Source organism: Raphanus sativus, chromosome 5 (genome assembly GCF_000801105.2).
Source record: "Raphanus sativus cultivar WK10039 chromosome 5, ASM80110v3, whole genome shotgun sequence".
NCBI classification, from domain to species: Eukaryota; Viridiplantae; Streptophyta; class Magnoliopsida; order Brassicales; family Brassicaceae; genus Raphanus; species Raphanus sativus.
In genome coordinates, this window is record NC_079515.1 from 31330295 (window position 1) to 31352495 (window position 22201).

At 32.4% G+C, this 22201-nt stretch overlaps 4 protein-coding genes across 7 annotated transcripts; 2 read left to right on the forward strand and 2 right to left on the reverse strand.

Annotated features, from left to right (window-relative positions):
* Nucleotides 1-2887: 2887 nt before the first annotated feature.
* Nucleotides 2888-4492, forward strand: LOC108861047 (protein RGF1 INDUCIBLE TRANSCRIPTION FACTOR 1). Its single transcript, XM_056985854.1, has 4 exons — nucleotides 2888-2914; nucleotides 2976-3221; nucleotides 3305-3445; nucleotides 4009-4492. Exons 1-4 carry the CDS (start codon nucleotides 2888-2890, stop codon nucleotides 4366-4368), a joined length of 774 nt encoding a protein of 257 aa, XP_056841834.1. The 3' UTR covers nucleotides 4369-4492.
* A 5552-nt stretch (nucleotides 4493-10044) lies between these two features.
* On the forward strand, nucleotides 10045-13519 carry LOC108863586 (serine--glyoxylate aminotransferase). 4 transcript variants are annotated; one of them, XM_057011103.1, is made up of 5 exons: nucleotides 10045-10190; nucleotides 10515-11029; nucleotides 12480-12846; nucleotides 12937-13147; nucleotides 13226-13519. In XM_057011103.1, exons 2-5 carry the CDS (start codon nucleotides 10540-10542, stop codon nucleotides 13361-13363), a joined length of 1206 nt encoding a protein of 401 aa, XP_056867083.1. In that variant the 5' UTR covers nucleotides 10045-10190; nucleotides 10515-10539; the 3' UTR covers nucleotides 13364-13519. The 4 variants fall into 4 exon arrangements, with proteins under 4 accessions (XP_056867083.1, XP_056867084.1, XP_056867085.1 ...); XM_057011104.1 differs by having other exon boundaries at nucleotides 10059-10190; nucleotides 10505-11029; XM_057011105.1 differs by lacking the exon at nucleotides 10045-10190 and adding an exon at nucleotides 10285-10334 and having other exon boundaries at nucleotides 10505-11029.
* A 1633-nt stretch (nucleotides 13520-15152) lies between these two features.
* LOC108860248 (uncharacterized) lies at nucleotides 15153-16924 on the reverse strand. The gene has a single exon (XM_018634148.2). It carries the CDS (start codon nucleotides 16579-16581, stop codon nucleotides 15352-15354), a length of 1230 nt encoding a protein of 409 aa, XP_018489650.2. The 5' UTR covers nucleotides 16582-16924; the 3' UTR covers nucleotides 15153-15351.
* Nucleotides 16925-17052: 128 nt separating this feature from the next.
* Nucleotides 17053-22147, reverse strand: LOC108856307 (uncharacterized). Its single transcript, XM_056986733.1, has 13 exons — nucleotides 21882-22147; nucleotides 21684-21811; nucleotides 21516-21607; nucleotides 21154-21267; nucleotides 20636-20966; nucleotides 20223-20402; nucleotides 19615-19695; nucleotides 19012-19230; nucleotides 18713-18855; nucleotides 18261-18427; nucleotides 17781-18004; nucleotides 17599-17691; nucleotides 17053-17515 (listed from the first exon to the last, which is right to left on the reverse strand). Exons 1-13 carry the CDS (start codon nucleotides 22066-22068, stop codon nucleotides 17318-17320), a joined length of 2157 nt encoding a protein of 718 aa, XP_056842713.1. The 5' UTR covers nucleotides 22069-22147; the 3' UTR covers nucleotides 17053-17317.
* Nucleotides 22148-22201: the final 54 nt, after the last annotated feature.

The window sequence follows — 22201 nt, forward strand, 5'->3', positions numbered from 1 at the left end:
AAACACCAAAAAATCAGACTGAAAATCCAAAATAAATATTAAAATCCAAGCTCAAACACAAAATGTTCAAAACCCTTCACGTGTCTTAGATGCTCTATTGAAGTGTGCTTTTTTAAAACAATAATTAAGACACACGGCTCCTTTCTCATTGTATCAACATCTGTTCTTGACTTAGAACTCACAGAGAGAAGCAATAGTCCGTTAGATCGTCCAAGAAACTTATATGCCATTGTGGTGCTCGAACTAATCCATTGTGGATGAGTAGGAAAATGTTTCCGATGTCTCTCAAAACACCATCACCACAAACCAATTTGAATCGATTATCAAGCTCCATGTTGTCGGGTGAACGAGTGAAATGGTGTCTATACTTGACTCTTTAACTTTGGTTTCCCTCTGACCACAACAAATTATTCCTTTGTGCTCTTCAGATTGTTCTGATCAGCTATGGAACTGATCAAGGCCGTGTAGTCTTTGAGGTTGCTGCTGTTGTAAGGTAACACATTCATTACTTTATGTTGAATCAAGATAAAATAAAGCTTTCTTTAAAATGAAGAAAAAGTAAAGATGAAACATGGTTAGAGATAGTTTTAAGAAAAACTCGTCGCGGCAAACTAACAAAGAATCAATCAAACCATAGAATGATTTTGGACAGAGTTTAATGTCCAGGACAACGAATCACCATATGATAATTTTTGTAGGGAGATCTATTGTCAAAAATAAAAGGATGACAAAATCATATATAAATTGGGTTATTACTACGTGTTCTTAAATCAAATATCATGATATCATGTACAATAACTTTCACTTATTTATGATTTTGCTACTGTATTATTTTGTAGATAACCCAAAATTATACTATCTAATAGATATACTACGATTCATATGAAAGAAGAATATAAAATCTAAATGTATTTGAATCGTAAAATATAAATAAATGCTAAAGTGACGATCATGTTTATGTCGATAATTGTTTTGTAATTTCTGCTCTAGTATCGATAATTATTGCAGAACCGATGGTTAAAATATTATAAGTAGAATAATAATTTTAAATAATATTTAAAATATATACAGCAAATTAATCTTCCTAATTTCGTTAAAACATTCATTCTAATTTAATACGGTCACATATTAAATATAATTGTCTGCCAATACAAGAAGTACCATTCAGACGTCATTTTTCCAGTACCATTTTTAGACGTTCATGCCAATAAAATAGAACAAGTTGGCATAAGGCAGACGAATCTTTTTCTTGATGTTTTCTCCTTGGTTATTGTAACTAATAAATTACTAACATTATTATTAACCATATGCTCTGTACATTTCTACTCCTATTAGACCGATATATTATTTTATCAGGCATAAAACAAGTGATTTAAATATAAAATTTACTAAGAATTTGACGGTGGGTACGTTTCCATGAATATAAATTGGTTGAACTAAAATATATGAGGTTTTAACGGATAACAGTACCCTAGGTAATTTACATGCATAGAGAAATACTAGTACCATATGTATAAAATTTTTAATGTTCAAAAAAAAATTTACAAAATTTAAGCATACTTAAGCAAATGAATACATATATAGTGTTACATTCGTATCTATTTTTCATTAACATGTACAGTACTATATTGTTACTAGTTAAAAGTTTAAGGATTGCAAAACAGAGGTCTATTTAGTTCATTATTTTTCTTTAGCCCAACTAGGTTCATAGCTTCTATTTAGAACACTAATACATATTGTAATATTTTTACTAGGCAATAATTTGACTCGTCCATCAATATTCAATGTTTATCAAATCCACCGTACCTTAAGTTAAGTTTACAAAGACCATCCCGAAAGGTTCATTCTATTTAGTTAATACAATTGAGTGTTTAAAAAAAAAAAAGTTGAGTTTTACTTTATATTAAGATAAAAAATAGATTTATGAACAAAACACAAATAGATTATTCTATATATAGTTGACAAAAAGATTATTCTATATATAAAATAAATGATAATTCATATTCCGTATGTTACACTTCAAATGTCTTAAAATTTTCACAAAAGAAAAGTTGATCGAAGTTACATTTTAAAATTGATATATATATATATATATATATATATATATATAACTTTTGAAACAATTTATTTTAAACACATTTTAGAAACGGAAGGGAAAGTAGTTTTACATTAGTTTTACATTTTGGCTAATGATTATCAAAACAAGTCCTAAAACACCTAATTGGAAGAGTCATCCACTTATCTCCTCTATTTGCTAGATCTTAAAAGGAAGAACTATATTATAAGAAAAAAAGAACTATAAGATAAAATGATGAATTATAAAATGGAAGCAGAGCAGCTTCTTCAAGGAGGGTTTAACCTAATTGAGCTCTCAAGCCAAGGAAATGACCAAATAAATATATGCTAAAAGTAGGAGACACGGAAACAGCTCCCACGTTCCCCTCTCTCTCTCGTCCTTTTTCTCTCATCTCACCAACACTAATAAACAACAAAACCAAATTTAAAATGTGTAAAAAGAGTTACATTTTCGAGGAATAATTAAATATGAAAATTTTCTCTCTCTCTTGTGATCCTCCATAAATCCTACCATCTCAAACCCCACTGACCTGTTTCTCTTCCTAATATTACTCTTTGTAGTGAGTAGTGGCCAAAATTCCATCTCCCAAAGCTTTGTTACTTTGACTTGTGTCCTCATGGTAGGTTAACTTTCTGTACTCTTTTTGTTCAATTTGGTACCAGCTTAAGTGTTAAATCTCTCACTTTAAACTCCGTTACTTAACTATACGATTCTGAGTAATCATACCCATTCCCTCATAATTGTGGCTTAATGTTCACCTCGACACCTTGTAAATGTGTAGAATCATTGGTACGTTCTATAGATACAAATATGGATATAAGAAGCAACCGAATTGTGGTATGAAATTGTATTTTTGTCTACTTAAATAATGATAAATTGTGTAAACGGTGTGTGTTAGGGAATTCAGAAACCCGCATGGTTGGATGCGCTTTACGCAGAGAAATTCTTCGTGGGATGTCCGTACCATGAGACGGCAAAGAAGAACGAGAAGAACGTGTGTTGTCTTGATTGTTGCATCAGTCTATGCCCTCACTGTGTACCCTCACATAGATATCACAGACTCCTTCAGGTTCGCCGCTATGTGTATCACGATGTTGTTCGGCTTGAAGATCTTCAGAAACTCATCGACTGCTCTAACGTTCAAGTAAGTAACGTATTCTTAGTCTCAATACAGATATATATACATATATTTATATAGAAATTCATTTGCTGGTAAACTGTTGACAGGCTTATACAATAAATAGCGCAAAAGTGGTGTTCATCAAGAAGAGACCACAAAATAGACAATTCAAAGGAGCTGGCAACTATTGCACTTCATGTGACCGAAGTCTTCAGGAACCCTTTATCCATTGCTCCTTGGGTTGTAAGGTTATTTCATTACCTTTAGTCCTACAAAATACATATTCGACTTGGTTCTGCTTTTTATCCGATTCTCACATCACAAAACTGTATAGTTTTGATACATGTATTGACGTGTATATATACATATACTTATGTAAACATTAAGTATGTCAGTCTGCCTTTAGAGTTTATTCGTTTTCTGAAAAAATGAGTTTATTCACTTCTATGCATGAGTGGAAAAGCTGATCTTTCCTGAACTGATTTTACTTATTTGATTATCTACCACTTTTTTATTTTTGAAATGATCTACAACATTTTGTGACTAAACTAAAGTACAGGGACCATCCGCTGAAATGTTTTAAATCCGAATTTTTGTAGTTTCCAAATATGAGATTTTTTTTTAACAAAATGTTTGTCAAAAGATTTCGAAAAATTCTCGGACAACGAAATAGTTATTTACATATCTTTGGATTTTTAAATCTTGTCTTTGAACTATGTATTTATTTTTAATACATGAATAAAATCTAATGGTATTCTTACCCTATGTATTTATTTATGATATTCTTACATCCATTTTTATATACGTGTAGGTGGAGTTCGTGATGAGAAGTTACGGGGACATTACTCCATTTCTGAAGCCATGTCACTCTCTTACCCTAGGTCCAGACTACATCATCCCACAAGATTTACTAGCAGATGATGATATGGCTGCCTACGAGACTCCACGATCAACGGTCGTGGATGGAGATGAGTCCATGAGCTGGTCGTCGACTTCCTCCGAACTAAGAGACGCTGCGACCACCACCCACGTCGTTAGAAAAAAGCGAACCGGTTTCTGCTTCTGTGCCAAATCGGCTAATAGTTATAAAGCAGTTTCGGAGGATCCTGACGATATCTCAACCTGCATCAATCGGCGCAAAGGCATTCCTCAACGATCTCCTCTCTGTTAACGTTTTCCTTCATTTTCTTTTATATTTGAATCTTTTTCTTTTGACTAAAATATTTTAATCTTCTTTTAGTTTGTTTTCACATAATATTCTTATATGTTGTATCTCTATCCAATAAAGTTTATAATCAAACATTTCGTATTCCCTATAATTACGTATATATAGGTTACTTTAGCATTTAAAAATGTGAGAAATGAAAATCAACTTGCAGTGGTTAATGAGTGGAAGACGTATCTTGTCAATGGAGGGGGTTATATTTAAAATTTTTCCTACCCCGATTACAGTAATCGTTGCCTAAATGCTTTATGAAGGAGAAGACCCAGTTTTTTTTTCATTTAACTTTCATTGTTTGTAGTTTTTGGTTTTTGTTTTTACATTATATTTTTGGTTTATTGAGCTTTGTAAATTTAATGATTTAAGTAATATTATCAAAAGAAAATAAAAAAATTTCAAACAGAAAAAAGAATAGAAAAGAGTGTTGTGGGATGCAATTCCAAAATTTGTTTTTTTTTTTTACTTTTCACTAAAAATGGTGAAATTTTTTGTTTAGTTTTGATTGGGGTGAGAATGAATGATTTTTCCAAAAAAGAAAAAAAAATCTAAAACCACCTTAGTTTTGGGCAAATATAAAAATGATAAATTTGTAATTCAATATCCCTAAAGCAGATCAATTGTTTTCAAACAACTTTCGTATTGGGTCTCTTTGTCTTTGTTATCTAAGATATTAGGTTGAAATCAAATTATTTTCTCCTTGATTTTGGAGTTGAATACAAAATTTTGGCTTAGAATCTATCTTATTAAAACAGAAATATTATGTTGGACCTAACATTTATTTTGTAAGTTTTAAATTAAATACACATTTATACTTTATAGTTAAACATATATTAAGTCACTAATGTTCCTTTCTTTATACTACTATCCATATTTCCAAACAATATACTTATTTCTTTATACTACTATCAATGTTTCCAAACAATATATTTTTATACTACTATCAATGTTTCCAAATAATATAATAATTAATTTTAGTTATTTTATATCTATCATTTTCTCTTTAAAATTTTGTAGAAACGTCGTAATTTCATAAATTGCAAAATAGTAAACTTTAAAATTTCGATTATAAGATTACAAATTATGAAACTATTACAATCGGTTAGTCTCGGGTTTTAGTGATATTTTAATATGAATATTTTAAAAACATAAATTGAATTGTCAGATCTCCGGATTAACCGGTATAATCACAATCGGGTTGAATTTAAAAATACTGATTTAAATGCAAAAATATTTTAAATACACACTCTTTAAAAATAACCAAAATATTTGTTAAATTATTAGTAAAAATTTTCATCGTAAAATATTCCGCGTTTCAAAAGCGCGGATCAAAATCTAGTTACATTTAAACCTGCTAAAAGTGTCTCTGGATATAATTGTTTAAAAATATCTAAGATATGGAATATGAAATCTTGAATATAAATTTGGTTTTATTTTGGACAGGTTTGTTAGTGACTCACGTGGCTCCTAATTCCGAGCTGTGGGGGTCTTTCACACTATTCTAAATTGGAAATATTTTCATAAATCAATTTTTAGTATCACATAAGATTGATAAATTTCTAAATTCTATAAAAGTATCTCCATTCCTACATTATTTTCATTTTAAACTCTACTTTTATAACACAAATTTTATGCATACAATATTTTAACTTTTATATTTCAATTTTAAAATGATTCTCTATATTTTTACTCTAATTTTCAAATAAAATTATGAATATCTCTATTTTAGAATAAAAAAGTTTATTCATAAATCAATGTTTTTGAAATTTTATGTGCATAGTTATTTATTTAATTAACTATAATTAAACAATAACATATTTTAATAAAATATATGAGATATAATAAATAAGGCATAAAGTACATAATGATCAAACTTCTTTATGATTCTTTTTAGTTCACTCTGAATGGATGCACAAATATTTGGGTGTACTATATAATCTAAGTTTTTCTAAAAAAATCTTTGTTTTAATTCTTTAGTGCATAGGTTTATTTTAAATCTTGAGTCTTGGTTTTATGCACTTGTCTTCCTTAAGTAATCTAGAACTTATCTATTTTCTTCTTTAAAATCGTGATAATTGAATTACTCTTAAGTAGTCTAAGAGTTAGACGATCGTGCTCTTCCACCGTCTAAGCCAGAGAAATAAAGGACAAAGAAAGTGTATCAAGATGTTGCTGCATATGAAGAGGAGAGAGGTCTCATTCAAAAAGGAGGAAAAAGCTGGTTTGTGGGGATTACGGAGGCGGTGATCCTATTTTGGTCAGCTTTCAATGTTTCATAAAGTATTATTTTGACTCTTTTTTACAAATGAAAAAAACTAATAAAAATCAGTTTTACTCATCATTAATACATTAACAAAAAATCTCCTCCAACTAATATATTAGATTAATAAAGTTAAAATTTGAATGTTGTTGACAAATATGCGTTGAAAATGTAAAATGATATTCTTATGACAAAATTAAAATGATTAAAAGAAATATTTAAGAACAGAAGGAATATGGCATAGAATGATATGGATATATTGACTTTTTTGTAACACAAGAGTGAATTAAGCACCCTCTTGGATAAAAACCTTAAACAACATCAGCATAGAAAACTAAACATGAAAAATCTTCATAAGAAGTTTACTTAATTTAAGTTTTCTTTTTTGGTTATATATTTATTTTACCCCCCAAAACATGCCACACTTTTACAATAATTTTTATTTTAATCATCAAAAAATTTATTTAAATTAACAAAGTAATTTTAATCTTGAGTATCATATTTATAAAGTTTGAGACGTTCCTAACGCATATATAATATTTTCATTAGGCTTAGTCATTATTTTGTTAAAATTCATTAACAAGTTCTACTCTGTTTATATATTCTGTAATCGACTATAATCAAGAATTTTTTTTTAAAGCTTGAAAGCATCATGACTTCAGAACTTCTGAACAGATTTTTTTCTTATCCTGCAGTGAAATTTCTTTGACAAATTCTCTTTTTCTCCCTCTCTTCATTCTTATTCTATTTTTTTTTATGATTCTAGTATTCAAATGTCATCAAAATATCACCTAATGGCCATCCATCAGAATTAAGCCGGAGAATCTGCTGAAGAATATAAGAAGACTGATTTTTGTCTCATTTTAATCGACAGTGACCGGAACTCGAATCTTGAAAGCACAACTTACAACCGTTAACCCTTTACCACTAGATCACAAACATCCGGTTCTTATTCTCTATTCTTCGTCTTTAATGGCAGCACAAATTACGTCATAGTAATTGTGAGTAACTAACACAAAAATTCACATCCATTTATCTTGGATAAGATGATCATATAGTATATCGCTTGAAGAGATATGTTCTTTACACACAGTCTCACCTTCGATATGCTTGGACATGACAATAGAACCTCTACTCTATGTGGGAAAGTCGATCAACAATGATCAAAAGAGATAGGCTACTGAAAGTCGGAACCTATAAAATTATTGTATCACTATTATTCAAATCATCGTTAAAGAAAGGTGAAATGATGATTTATGATTCAAAACCAGTTCTACAACAGCAAAAAAGCGACAATTTATCTTCTGATTTATTGGCAGTCTCCTTTTAAAGCATTAAAAACACAATCATACAAATAGTGAAACTTTGAAATCTATAATTTTCTCTCATTCCTTTTTTTTGTAATAAACTTACTCATGTTGTAATGATTTGTAACTTAGAAATACTTAAAACCTCCTCTTTATATGTCTATCTATAGGTTTTGATTGGTGACATGTTGAATTAGAATTGAAGTAAAACAAACGTTACAATAAGATGTAATTTGCAATAAAAAGTATATGGTAAAAACTATAAATTTATATAGTGAGTTCGTTGTAAAAATATGAGTTATTATATTTAAAAATTATTGATTGGTAAATTTTGATGTACAAGTTAAAGTATGTATAATTTTAAAAGGTATGAGTGCAATAGTAATAATAATATTTATTATATATTTAATAAATAAATTAAAAATATATATTATATTAAATAATTAAATTAAAGTTAAGAAAATATACTTTGTGATATTTTAACGAAAAACCTATATATTTATATATAAAATTTTATGTTTGTAAAATTTTTTGTTACTAAATAGAATTAGCATTTTTTGTCTAAGTAATTAAAATGGAAATAACTGTTTATAAACACATTTGACTAATGAGTAATACATTGAATTTTAACTCAACTTCTAATACATCGAATTTTATTTGATGTCGAGTTAAGAGTTGAGATATCAACTTTTCTAAAGGAATAACTCAAAATTATAACTCACTAATAACACATTATAGTTTAAATATTAACTCAAAAAATTAAAACTAATTCATGGTAACATTTTTGAGTTTTGTTCTTAATTCAAACTTAGTCAACTCTGAGTTTAATCCACTCCCCCGGAGTTCGCCAATTAATATAAAAATTTTGTGAGAAGCAATATTGTGTTATATTTTTGATGGCTTTTCTCACTACCTTTATGTCTCCACTTTCTCACAAAAGGGAAGTCTTTTAAAATTTTGTACATCTTTCAACCTATATCCAAACTCAATTTGATTTATCGTTAAAAGTTTTTGATGTGATAATGGAAGAGAAAGCTCTATTGATTACTTCATGCAACGTCTCACTCGTTTCTCATGCACATACACTTCCCAACAAAACAGAAAATTAGAAATGATAATTCAACAACACTAATGCCCTTTGATACACATAAATTCAATCATTTTATATTGCAGGTTAACAATATGAATTGTAATATGGATGAGTTCAACTCCAGAGAACCAATTCTTACAAAGAGTTTCTTTAAAATCAACATCAAGCTAGAAAAAAGTGATTGGTTCCTATAGTCAATATCCAAAAGATCAAAAACTGAAAAATTGAACAAAAAAACTAAATATATCTATATTCTTAGAGATCCTCAATTGAATATAACGAACTTCTTGGCCGAAAAATTAACAAGAGAAAATAATTTGATGTTCTAGTCTTTATACATTTTTCCAATTTGATTTAAATTATATCTTGATACAAACATATTATATTTTTCCAGAGTCTAGTAGTGAAAAAAGTTATACTAAGTTATTAAAAATGCAGTTGCTGATGTAAACAAATTCAAAACATCCAAATCCATTTGCCAAACGAAAAAAATCCTGTAGTTGAGGGATTTTGTATTTGTATTTGTATTTTATAATTTCTTTAAACTTATATTTTGTGTCATCTAGTGCAATAATCCTGAAATTTAAAAGAGAGAGCGAGTGATTGTGAGGAAGTCCCCAAGGATTCGGCGTTCACTCGTGTGGCCTTGGTTGCAAAAGAAGTTGTGTGGCTCTCACCCATTTATCTCCTTATCTCGACTCATCTCTTTTGCACCTCAAAACTTCAATATTTTTATTCTATTACAACCTCCCTCCCTAGTTCTTATTAACCTTTTATTTTATCCCTCAACCTTTTCAAACTTAGGTTCTTACCCCACCCTCCATCTCACTATTATTACAAAAATACATTAATAAAGAAAGAAATATAAGATATTGAAAGAAGAAGGGAAAATATGGTAATATATCACAAATACTTATGAGCCATACGTAACCGAAAAGATTTTTCTCCTTGCTCTTATCCGCCACGCGTCTGGAGATTCCAATAAGCGAATCCTTGTGATTGGGATAAACAAAACATGGTTGAAATTAAAAATAAAATAAAATAAAATAAAAACGAAGATATATTAAAGAGGTTTCTGGGAAGTAAAGGCCCTCAGGAGCTTCCGCCTTACTCAGAGGTTATAACTTGTCTCTTCTTTTTGATTCTTTACTTTGTTTTCTCCGCTTGTTACACTGTTCTGTATATGTGATCTCGTAACTGTTTCAGCCGATCACTCATATTTGTTGGTTTGCACCTGTTTATCGCTAACGCACTTTTGGGCGTATGTTTATTTTATTATTTACCCTTTTCTTCATGCGAAAATATGTTATTGCCAACCTGAGCTAATGGTAGCAATAGTACATACATATTACAGTTACATCATGGTCATATACTCGCATGTTTTAGTTCTATCCTTGTCTATAGTTTAGAATGTTTGTAAACTTCTTATAGTGTGGAGCAGGAGGAGAAACAAGAACAGGGCAAAAATGGACTATATGAATGCACCCGGGAGACACCATCTTTTCGTGCCAGGACCAGTGAACATACCGGAGCAGGTGATCCGGGCGATGAACAGAAACAACGAGGATTACCGGTCACCAGCCATCCCGGCACTTACAAAAACTTTGTTGGAGGACGTGAAGAAGATATTCAAGACAACATCTGGAACACCGTTTATGTTTCCAACTACTGGTACTGGTGCTTGGGAGAGTGCCTTGACCAACACGCTATCTCCTGGAGACAGGATCGTCTCGTTTCTGATTGGGCAGTTTAGCTTGCTGTGGATTGACCAGCAGAAGAGGCTAAACTTCAACGTTGATGTGGTGGAGAGTGATTGGGGACAAGGTGCTAATCTCCAAGTCTTGGCCTCAAAGCTCTCACAGGACCAAAATCATTCCATCAAAGCCATTTGTATTGTCCACAACGAGACCGCGACTGGAGTCACTAATGACATCTCTGCCGTCCGAACCCTCCTCGGTAAATATTTCCTCACAACTCTTTGTCTTCATGATTTTCTCTGTTATTAATTTTGTCTCTAGGTGATTTTCCAGTGCATGGTTATAAATATTTTTTAAATAAATAAATTCTAATAATTTTTTTCTCGTTATATTTAAATTTTAAATCGTTTATAGTTTATTGTAATTAGGAATGTGATTTTGTTTATAAAATATTTGATGGTTCAATTATCATTTAAAAAATTGGGTTGCATCTATTTCTCTTGTTCAAACCTTATTTTCTAGTTTTAAGTGGGTTAGAGTTTTGATTAATTTTGTTAGTTATATTAATTTTGATTTATTGTCTTAGATTTTTAAAATATTTGAGTGAAACTATATTTGATATGTATTGTTGTGAAACTTAATTTAGAAAATATAAATAACTTAAAGTGTGACTGATATATAAATACATAAACGAACATAACAATAATTTTTTGAAAGCTCATCCATTTATATATTTTTACGAAAAACTCAATTACAATATTGGTTAATACTTTATCTTTATTTATTATATATCCTGGTCCTTCCATAATTTATATGTACAAAAATTTAGGATATAATAAAGTTCATATTCAAGTTAAACCTTAAAAGAATTTGGATTGTTCCAGTTAATCGTGAATATATATTGAATTACCTCTATTTATCCAAATTGAACCATAATTTTTCTGGCTCTGTTTAGAAAAATACATCTTAATTTTGTACATTGCATTGAATTGGTTATGCAAAACAAAGAAATAAAAAATAGGATTTATGGTAACTATGTGTAATATAGTTTTAGTTTTATATTAATTAAAGGCCTTTTATCTTTCTAATAATCTAATAATATATATTGTAAGAAAACATATTCTTAGTGCTCTTTAATATCTACTATATATTATTTGTTGATTATATTTTAATATCTATTAAATATCAAGCATATTTTGGATTTTCCTTTTTATGAGATTAATTTTTATATATATATATACGATTTGAAAACCAGAGTAAATTAAAATATATTAAAATTAAAAAAAATTAAGTGACAAAAATTATCAAAAGACATATCTATTATATCGGTTTGAAATTATGTTTTAAAGGGAAAATTATTTATTTATAAAAATATCAAAATTATTTTCTGAAATTTCCTTTTGATGAAAAATTGTTATATATTCAGATATATATCTACCTTTAAAATTCATAAATATATTTTTCTATATATGTAATTTGGAAACTGATATTAGAAAAAAGAAAAGTAAAATAAAATATCTAACTGATAAAAATATCAAAGTAAAGAAAATAAAATGAAAGAAATCGATATAATATTTTTCTTTTATCAAGTATATTTTGTAATGAACTATTATTAGAATTAATGTGAAAACTACTTGTAAGAAACTGATTTCTCAAAGAAAGAGATTAATTTCGACTTAACACACACATATATACTCGTCTTCACACAGATCACTACAAGCACCCGGCTTTGCTGCTTGTGGACGGTGTCTCGTCCATATGTGCGCTTGATTTCCGAATGGATGAGTGGGGAGTGGATGTGGCCTTGACCGGATCTCAGAAAGCTTTATCCCTTCCAACAGGCCTTGGTATTGTGTGCGCCAGTCCAAAAGCTTTGGAAGCTACCAAAACTTCAAAATCCCTCAAAGTCTTCTTTGATTGGAATGACTACCTCAAGTTTTACAAGCTCGGGACATATTGGCCATACACACCTTCCATTCAACTCCTCTACGGTCTTAGAGCTGCTCTTGATCTTATCTTTGAAGAAGGACTTGAAAATGTCATCGCCCGTCACGCCCGTTTGGGAAAGGCCACAAGGTAAATTAAGTTTATAATACACCAATAGCTACAATTCTGGAAATATCAACTAGAGTTTCTTTGTTAATATGGACTTGTATATATATGTAGGCTCGCGGTGGAAGCGTGGGGGCTGAAAAACTGTACACAAAAGGAGGAGTGGATCAGTAACACAGTGACAGCGGTCGTGGTGCCGCCGAATATAGACAGTACTGAGATTGTGAAAAGGGCGTGGAAGAGGTACAACCTTAGTCTTGGTCTTGGTCTCAACAAAGTGGCTGGCAAGGTTTTCAGAATTGGGCACCTTGGAAATCTTAATGAGGTACGTATGTCTTATATTGTCTAATCCATTTTTTTTTAAATCAAACTCACTCTAATCGCAGTACAAATTTATACGTAGTTGCAACTTCTTGGGTGTTTGGCTGGAGTGGAGATGATACTCAAGGATGTTGGCTACCCAATTGTATTGGGAAGTGGAGTTGCAGCTGCTTCTACTTATCTTCAGCACCAGATCCCTCTCATTCCTTCCCGGATCTAATTCATATCCCTGTTTCTCCATCTTTCTCTCCACCCCTCTTTCCATGTATAACAAAACTATTTGTTCTCTTTTCTCTGCTTTTTTTATTTCACTAAAATACTATCTATTTTATGTGCAATTATTCCAAAAAACTTATGTCAGATTTATTTTTATTCATATCAATACCATTAAAACATAAAGCACACATTTGAAACTAACTTTGAATTTAAATGGAATATATCACAAAAATACCACTGTAATTTTTAATATTTTCTATCAGTTTATTATGTCCTAAAACATCATACGAACCTGCTTAAACATTAGAGGAAACTACAATGCAACATAATATTTTGTACACAATAATAAGTCATCACAATTTCATAATCACCTTAAAACTTCTTCTCGAATTTTATTGAAATAATCGACATATACGTTTTGAATAAAATCAAAATATGTTATGCCATATTACTTTGACTATTTATTTGACATGAAATACTATTAAGCTACCACTATGTCTTAATTATTCACCAAAAATTTGGAAAAATATATTTACGATATTGTTTTTTCGGGTTTCACAAACCCTTGCCAACAAAAAAATGAATCTAATGGAAATTTTTCTTTTGTCATTAAATTAAAACTTAAAAGTATATGAAAATTGATTTAAAACCACAGCCAAAAATTAGTGAAATAATAAAAAAATCAAATATATATAGAAAAACAAAAACAATATAAAAATTAAAAATTAAATTTAATGAAAACATAATATAATAAATAGATAATGTAACAAAAATTTACATAAATTTTAGAAATGTATGTGGAAAATTCATATGAATTAGAAGCAATAGAATCCGTTACGATATCACTTTTACGTTTTAAAACAAAACAAAATCAGCGAAAATAAAAAGACTGATTTTTTTATCACTAAATAAGTTGATGAAAATTACAACAAAAAGTGTTCCATTATAAAAAAAATATTTCTAAAAGAAATTTAGGAAAACTAAAAATTAATAAGATATGATATATAAGAAATGAATAATATTATTTTAGGAAAACTAAAAATTAATAAGATATGATATATAAGAAATAAAAAATAAGACATAAAATAAAAATAAATAAATGAATAATATTATTTTCATGGTATACACACGAGATCTATTATTCTGTATTTAAATGTGAAAAAGTTACGAGATGAATTCCAAAAAGCCACGATATAGAAATTAAAAAAAAATCATATTTTCACAATTCGAACGACTGATGCAATATAAACAACTTAAAAATAACAATATAATCACATAAATGAAATTAGATGATTCAAAAAAGTTAAGATGTCTACTCTATCAAAATAAAAAGTACATATGAAATTAAAATTTAAAAGCATCTCAACAATCATATTAAAGAATTAGTTAAGTAAGACTGAATATGAATATTTAAACATCGAACAACTATAATAAAAAATAATAAAAATAAAGAAGAAGAACCACAAAATAATGATCCACATATAATATATTATCAAACTTTTAAAAGTAAGAACAAGTATTAAATACAATATTTTATATAAGCAAACTTTTTGCTAGGTTGAATTAACCCCTAATAGCTTAATAAAACACTTTCAGCACAAGTCTTTTTTTTCTGAGAAAGGGCTTTCAAGTCAATATTTACCTTTTATTTTTTTTGAAAAAAAAAAGAAACAAAGGAAAAGAAACATAAACCCGCACACGTATCCTAGTTATTATTTTGTTAAGAAGTGTATCATAAAATTTGGTAACTTTGAAATTCCTGCATAAACAGATATACAGTATATGGTCAATGGTTAGAAGAATTAATCCAACTTAACTAAATTCAATAAGAGAATGTACCTTCTTCCATGTCATCCTATTATACAATTGATTATTAAGTTGCAAAATCGATAAGCTTGAGATTTAGACACAGGGAGCGAATCATTATTCAGATGAACATGGTTTGATTTCCGCTCAAAAAAGGAAAGAATGTGGATTGGAATTTTTCATTTCTTATTTTTTATTCTTCTTGGATGGTTTTTGTGCACTGGAACCACCACAAACAATAGAACACTCGATGCCACAAATGTTACCAAAACATGAAAACAATCCGCTATCACCTCCTTTCTTTTTCGTCCCACCTTGCTTTTGCTTTTGCTTTTGAGGAGGAGCTACAATCATCTGTTGATTTCGCAGGACGGCTTCGTTGGGCTTGTAACTCGATTTAGGGTTGAAGTTAGAACTTGTTTTGTAGTCAGAACTTGGTTGATAACTTGAACCAACGTCTAAAACGACTGGTAAATTCGCTTGCCACCTTTCTAGCTTAGAACGAAGACCCTCAACGCTTCGTTCGCCAACACTTATCACAGTACTCTCCGCATCTCTCCCTGCCAGAGCCTTCTCCTTTGCAATTTGAGCGGCAACCACCGAGGCTGAAGGACCCAAATCAGACTCTGTAATCACAACCGGTCTCGACCTCATTGGTGTTCCATGTTCAATATTCTTCCTTTTGGGAGTATACGCATTCGTGTTCTTTGGTCTCATTGGTGTCCCATACACGTTATGCTTCGTTTGCCTCAACATGTTATTATTTGGAGTTTTTCTCTGTGGTGGTTTATACACAACCATTTGAGAATCAGATGAGAAGTCATCTTTCTCGAAACCTGAGTTTGTAGTAGAACTCACACGGGTTTGTTGTGTCGTCACCTTCTTCCTTGGTGATTCCACCATCGAGCTTGTATCACTTTTGGACCGTCGAAGACCGACTGGTTTAGAAGATATTATTTTTTTCTTGTGAAACATCAAATCTTCTTCAAACAGAAGAGGCATGCTTTGGCCGGAGTTATCGACGAGCCCTACGGCGATGTTTAGGAGGCCGTGAGGGCGTCCTGAGGCACGAAGAACCTCGAGGGTAACAAATCTCATCGCGGAAGAAGGGTCCACGAGATCGCTGATCAAAGCTTGTACCGTTCCAACGTGAATATCTTTGAACCAATGCAACGCGTAGATTTCTATAACAACTATTGATGTTCCATCGTAGAGGGCTTCCTCGTCTAGACGGAACACAAACTTGTCGTTCCATGTAGGGCTTGTTCCGCCCGTATTGTCTACCCGAGTCGTTAGTTTACACTCAGGGTCAATCCAAGCTGTTGCGTATGTTTTCATACACCGTGCCACTGGTGCCAATTCTTGAGCGGAAATAATATTCAGCTCCAAAATTTGACAAGGTGCAAGAAAAGACATTGTTTTTCTTTTTGACAAAACTATTTCTATAAAATTTGTTATTTAAGTGGTAGACGGATCCGTTGTCGTCCTTGTCGTCGTCCCTTCCAAGGACGACGAAGGCGAGCAATGCATGAACGTGAAAATGCAAAAGAAAATTGAAACACTAAAAATATTAATTAACAAAAAAAAGTTTTTTTTTAATTAAATTCTTGTTTTCGTTTTGGTTATTTTTGGAACACCGAATCAACTGCATCACCTTCCGTTGACTACTATTTTCTTACATTAATCATCTTGTGATATTTTAGATCTCTCTTCCTTTGATTTTACGCTGTTTCAGTTATTTTTATTGTTGTTTCTGACTAATTTCAGATTTCTAGATCTCTGGTATTTTTAGGAATTTAGATCGATGAAAATCTAGAAAACTAGAACCAATTTTCTCTCGTGTTCTTAGAATTTATATAAATCAAGTTAAATAAATGGAAAGGCAAATTGAACAAAAAGAAAAGACAACTTTTCCTGTGATTTTTCATTCTCATAACGAGGAGATTTCCCACAAAAAAGTATTAGTCTCTTTTAAGTTTCTATTTATACTATATGTTACTGTCGAGATATTTTATCACTAGTTCACTAGTGCGAAGAACATGCAATTTTTTTTTGCCATTCTAGACGCGATAGATAGATCAAATGACCTTAAAGGTTTTGCAATCTTAGCGATTAGGTGCTGGGCTGACCTGAATGATAAGTAAGTTATGGATCACTCTTTAACCATATGCTTTGCCGTATCTTCTACCAACTGTGGATTGGATCCCGCCAGAGCATGCTCCAATATTTTTCCTCTCTTCAAATCTTGACTTCTTCTTCGGTTCGATTCAAGTGTTATAAGCAGAGCTGTTATGTCAGCAGGACTGACTCCGCCCACTCTGCTTGCTTGCCCGATCGTCTGCGGTCTCACCTGATATTATAAACATCAGACTCGATAAGCTATAAAACAAAAGCATTATTCGTCTACTCAAATGGCCTTAAACACACGCACACCTTTGATAGTTTCTCACGCCCTTCATGGGATAGAGTTGTCATCGAAAAGTAATCCAAATCCTCTGGAAGTCTTCTATGTTCTTGCTGGGCCATCTATTAAAGGATACTATTTCCTCAATTCATGTCCATATATCCAAGCAGGTGAAAGGAGCATTTTGGAGCATTTAATGGACAAAGCATACCTGCTGCAGTTGGTTTTGCTGGCGCAGAATGAAGCCTTCATATTTTATATCGATCTCTACACACTCTTTCTCCATTCTAGACAATGTCTCATTTCCAAAACCATGCTTTTCAAGTATGTTGTAGTGGACATGGGGTTTCTTCAGTAGACTCTCTAGTGTCGCTGATTCTTTGACTGGCTGAGAAGACACCTCAGTAACTTCAGCAGCCAATTCACCCCCTCCACCTGTAAGCAAATACATCATCATCATAATCTTTAAAAACGCCAGATCTTAATACGTTGGCTTTGAGAGAGAGTGAGCTCCATGTGTTAAAACAGTGATCAGTCAAAAATAAAAAATAAACATCAGGGAGTTTAACAAATTTCTTGTGCGTGCGTAAAATACTTTTTCCATAGAACTATCTCATGTTGAATGGATGCAGCAACGTATGTTTGTTCTTATTAAAAAAAAAAGAATCTTGAGTTAGGGGAGAAAGAAAACCTGAGATCTTGACAGTTTTCAGTCTCGTCTTCTCTTCTAAAATCCTTGCTTGCTTCTCTTGGTATAACTTCCAACGTCTATCATCTATCAGTCCAAGTTCACGCCCCAGAGGCGTCAGTCGACTATCCGCGTTATCAAATCGAAGAAGAAGTCGATGTTCTGAACGACTGTCAATGAGAAAAAAAACTATTTTATTCAAACAAACATAAGTACTAATCAAGAGCTAGTTCATGTGAACAGAACAAGAAATTAACCAAGTCAGTGGCCATAGGGCAGCTCAACAAAGCTTCAAAGGTCTTTTATTAGTTTAAATGAAACTATATACAGCAAGTATTGTCACATCGGTTATCTCTACCCTACTCATAATTCAGAAATTAGTGTGAACTATTCATTTCGAATTTATGAATGGAGGAGAACTAGGATAATGAACAAGAAAGTTAAATGTAACTTGCCTTGTTAGCATGCGGTATGGCTCTCTGAGGTCCTTTGTGACTAAATCGTCAATCAAAGTACCTATATAACTGCTTTCCCTCTCAAGAACAATGTGCTTCTTACCATCAGAATGTCTGGCAGCATTGATTCCAGATACGATACCCTATATTTCAATAAATAACAGACATTGGTTCAATGATACATAACAGCAGTTTTCATTGTAATGACAATATTTTCTTTGCATGTCATCTGAGTAAAACTATTATCAAGAGTCAAGACCCATCATTAAGGAAATTAAAGTCTGCTACAGATCAGTCACCTGTGCGGCAGCTTCTTCGTAACCAGTTGTGCCGTTGATCTGACCAGAGAAGAAAAGACCTTCAATTTTCTTCGTCATCAGGGACCTTGAACACTGATGAGCTGGCAAATAATCATACTCAACAGCATAGGCAGGCCTTAGCATGGCGCAATTTTCGAGTCCTGGCAAGCTTCTTAGAAGTGGCAGCTGGAGATTCTCCGGCAGACCAGTTGAAAATCCCTATGGAAAAATTACAACTCGATAAGAATGATAGTGATCTCAGAGTACATTGCATTCTAATAAATCACTCACAAAAAGATATTTTAGCCTTGAAGACTGAAAAGTATCAATGCATAGATTAGCCACCGAGTGCTTAGCAAACAAGCTGAGATATCTGCTCTAGTCTTGAAAACTTAACTTATTAATAAAGACAACTTCTGAGTAGTAACGAACTTCAGGCTTGCTCTAACTATCAATAAAGAAAATTCCTAAACAAAGCATATGTTTTAGATATTAACATAGAGACACAAGCTAGTTTCCTTTTTCTCATCCTTAGGTTTCACAGTTTTCCCCTACCAGAGATGATTAACAGCTAGAGAAATCATAACTAAGGCATGTACCAACCTGCACATAGATCTCTGGAACATCTCGGCCCTCTGGTTCCAGGAATATTTGATGCGACTCTTTGTCTTTAAACCTAACAATCTGAAACCAAATAAGATATAAAGAGTATAAATTTACTTAATCAAAAGTAGTATATGAGAAAGATGGTTCAACATTTTTTTGTGTACCGACTGTAGAAAACAGTGAGTGCAAGATTTTAAAACGATTACTCTTTTGTTACTCCTACAGAGCCTAACCTCAACCCATTTTCATTCCTAATCCTTTTGGAGATATTCTTGATTCTATCAAAAAAAACTCAACAGCCCCATTGATCTCTTCCATCCCCTACTACTACACATGCTTCCGTTAGGCTTTATCTATTATGTACCAATATTAACGACTTATCAGCATATGTGTGCATGTTGGAGTCACATTGTCTAGCAAATTCGAGTTTCAGTAGTCCTTCTCACAATGTGATTCCACTCATAAACATTGACATGTTATATCTAGAACAATCAGTACAATAACACGAAAGGTAGATGAACATGTCTGATGTAACTTCCCCTCGATCCACGAAAGAGATACTACAAACAATAGGAGGTAAAGCATATGCACAGAAAAGAACATACCTTGTCTTCAATGGAAGGGCAGTACCTAGGACCCTTTGCTTCAACCCATCCACCATACGTTGGGGTCTCATGCAAATTGTCCCTGATCAATTGGTGTGTAAACTCTGTCGTGCGAGTCAAGTAGCAGCACATTTGCTCTCTCTCAATATGAAAATCTGGGTCGAAACTAAACCAGCTGACCTGGGAAAAGGAACATTAACGTTCAGCATCTTCAAATACAAAAGGTTCATGAATCACACCTTGGTTAAATACCAGAGAAAAATAAGAAATATTGTTCCACTGATGAGAAAGTGTACAAAACTTAAGCTAGCTGCTGCCTAAGTTGCTACTCATTGACTGAATCGCTTTAGCCCATGTAACAATACAACAATGATCCTGAATATACTATTTATGTAAGTGTATAGAGTGAAAACCTCTTCGTCTCCATGTTGAGCCTCCAAGTGTGAAAAATCAATGGTCCGGCGATCCACACGAGCAGGCGTACCGGTCTTTAAGCGATCTGTTTCAAATCCAAGTAGCTGCAAGTTCTCTGTCAAGCCTTGTGAAGCTGACTCGCCAGCTCTTCCAGCTGGCATAGACTTTCTACCAACCCAAATCTTCCCACTCATAAAGGTTCCAGTGGTGAGAATGACAGAAGGTGCATAAAAGTTCATCCCGAAAAACGTGGCAACCCCTTCCACGTTGTCATTCTTCCCAACAAGGATATCTGTCACCATTGCCTCTCTAATAGAGAGATTCTCAGTGCTGCCATTCCAAAAGAAAAAAAAAATTTGCAGCTATTACAAAACATATACACCCTCTAGTTTCAAGATTGTATTTCAAAATAGCTAGTAAGTAAGTAGTAAGTTAAGTATTTTACATCTGATTGATATTTATATGCAAGATAAGAAAGATATGTACGCAAAAGGGGTATAATAAAAATTAAGCGGACCTTTCGACAATCTTTTTCATCTCCAAGGCATATTCTCTTTTGTCGGTCTGAGCACGTAAGGATCTAACAGCAGGTCCCCTTGAGACATTTAGGATGCGCTTCTGTAAATAGCATCTGCACCAACCATTAAAGAAGAAACTAAGATCAGTAACAGTGTTAACTTACTAACTACACCTACCTATATAAGTTCACAAAGGTAATCTTTACACTCAAAACTAGATATAACAATAGAAGAGGATACATAAACACAGATAAGCTTTGGAGATGGTAGGCTAAAATATGGAAAAAAAAAACACTCAATCTAATCTCAATTTCGTTTGAAGAAAAGAATCATCATCGGGGCGAGGCGGGAAAGAACGTACAGATCAGCAACTTTGCCAATATCACCACCAAGTGCATCGACTTCATGAACTAACTGTGATTTAGCGGGTCCGCCCACTGCTGGATTGCAAGGCTTCACCGAAAATAAAGATTTAATTATATCGGAATTACAGTTGTAACAAGTAATGTAGAAGATTACACAAACGAACCTGCCAAGCAATACGATCGAGGTTTAAGGTGAGGAGGAGAGTAGAAGCTCCCAATCGAGCAGAGGCTAAGGCGGCTTCGCATCCCGCGTGTCCCGCTCCAACCACGATTACGTCGTAGTTCGAACCACCTAACAGACAGAGAGAGAGATTGATTACTCGTTTAATGCAAAAAAAAAATAATAAAAAAAATTGTAAAACCTGGGGATGAGCTGAAGCTTGTGGCGTGAGGACGGTTTAGGGAGAGTGTGCGAGGGCGGAAGCGTAGACGAGGAGAATTGAGAGGGAATGAGATGGAGGAGAAAAGAAGAGATGGGACATTACAAGAGAAGCTGCTTCGGAGATGACGGAGATGACCGATAGAGGTGGAGGCGGTGGTCGCTCTCATCTCTCTAAACAGAAGCTCTCAAGTTGCGAGTGAGTGAGTGGTAGCAATTTATTTAATCGGAGGGGGAGGGGGAGGGGGAGGGGATAAAAGAAGATTTGAGTTATAGAACTAGTGAAGGGAAATGGCTATTCTA

Coding starts and splice junctions, on each gene's coding strand:
- LOC108861047 (XM_056985854.1), top strand. CDS start 2,888: ATGGATATAAGAAGCAACCGAATTGTG. Junction 2,915..2,975: donor TAAGAAGCAACCGAATTGTG/GTATGAAATTGT, acceptor GGTGTGTGTTAG/GGAATTCAGAAACCCGCATG. Junction 3,222..3,304: donor TCGACTGCTCTAACGTTCAA/GTAAGTAACGTA, acceptor AACTGTTGACAG/GCTTATACAATAAATAGCGC.
- LOC108863586 (XM_057011103.1), top strand. CDS start 10,540: ATGGACTATATGAATGCACCCGGGAGACACCATCTTTTCGTGCCAGGA. Junction 11,030..12,479: donor TGCCGTCCGAACCCTCCTCG/GTAAATATTTCC, acceptor GTCTTCACACAG/ATCACTACAAGCACCCGGCT. Junction 13,148..13,225: donor ACCTTGGAAATCTTAATGAG/GTACGTATGTCT, acceptor ATTTATACGTAG/TTGCAACTTCTTGGGTGTTT.
- LOC108860248 (XM_018634148.2), bottom strand. CDS start 16,581: ATGTCTTTTCTTGCACCTTGTCAAATTTTGGAGCTGAATATTATTTCC.
- LOC108856307 (XM_056986733.1), bottom strand. CDS start 22,068: ATGAGAGCGACCACCGCCTCCACCTCTATCGGTCATCTCCGTCATCTC. Junction 21,812..21,881: donor AAGCTTCAGCTCATCCCCAG/GTTTTACAATTT, acceptor TCTGTCTGTTAG/GTGGTTCGAACTACGACGTA. Junction 17,692..17,780: donor AGCAAAACCAACTGCAGCAG/GTATGCTTTGTC, acceptor ATCCTTTAATAG/ATGGCCCAGCAAGAACATAG.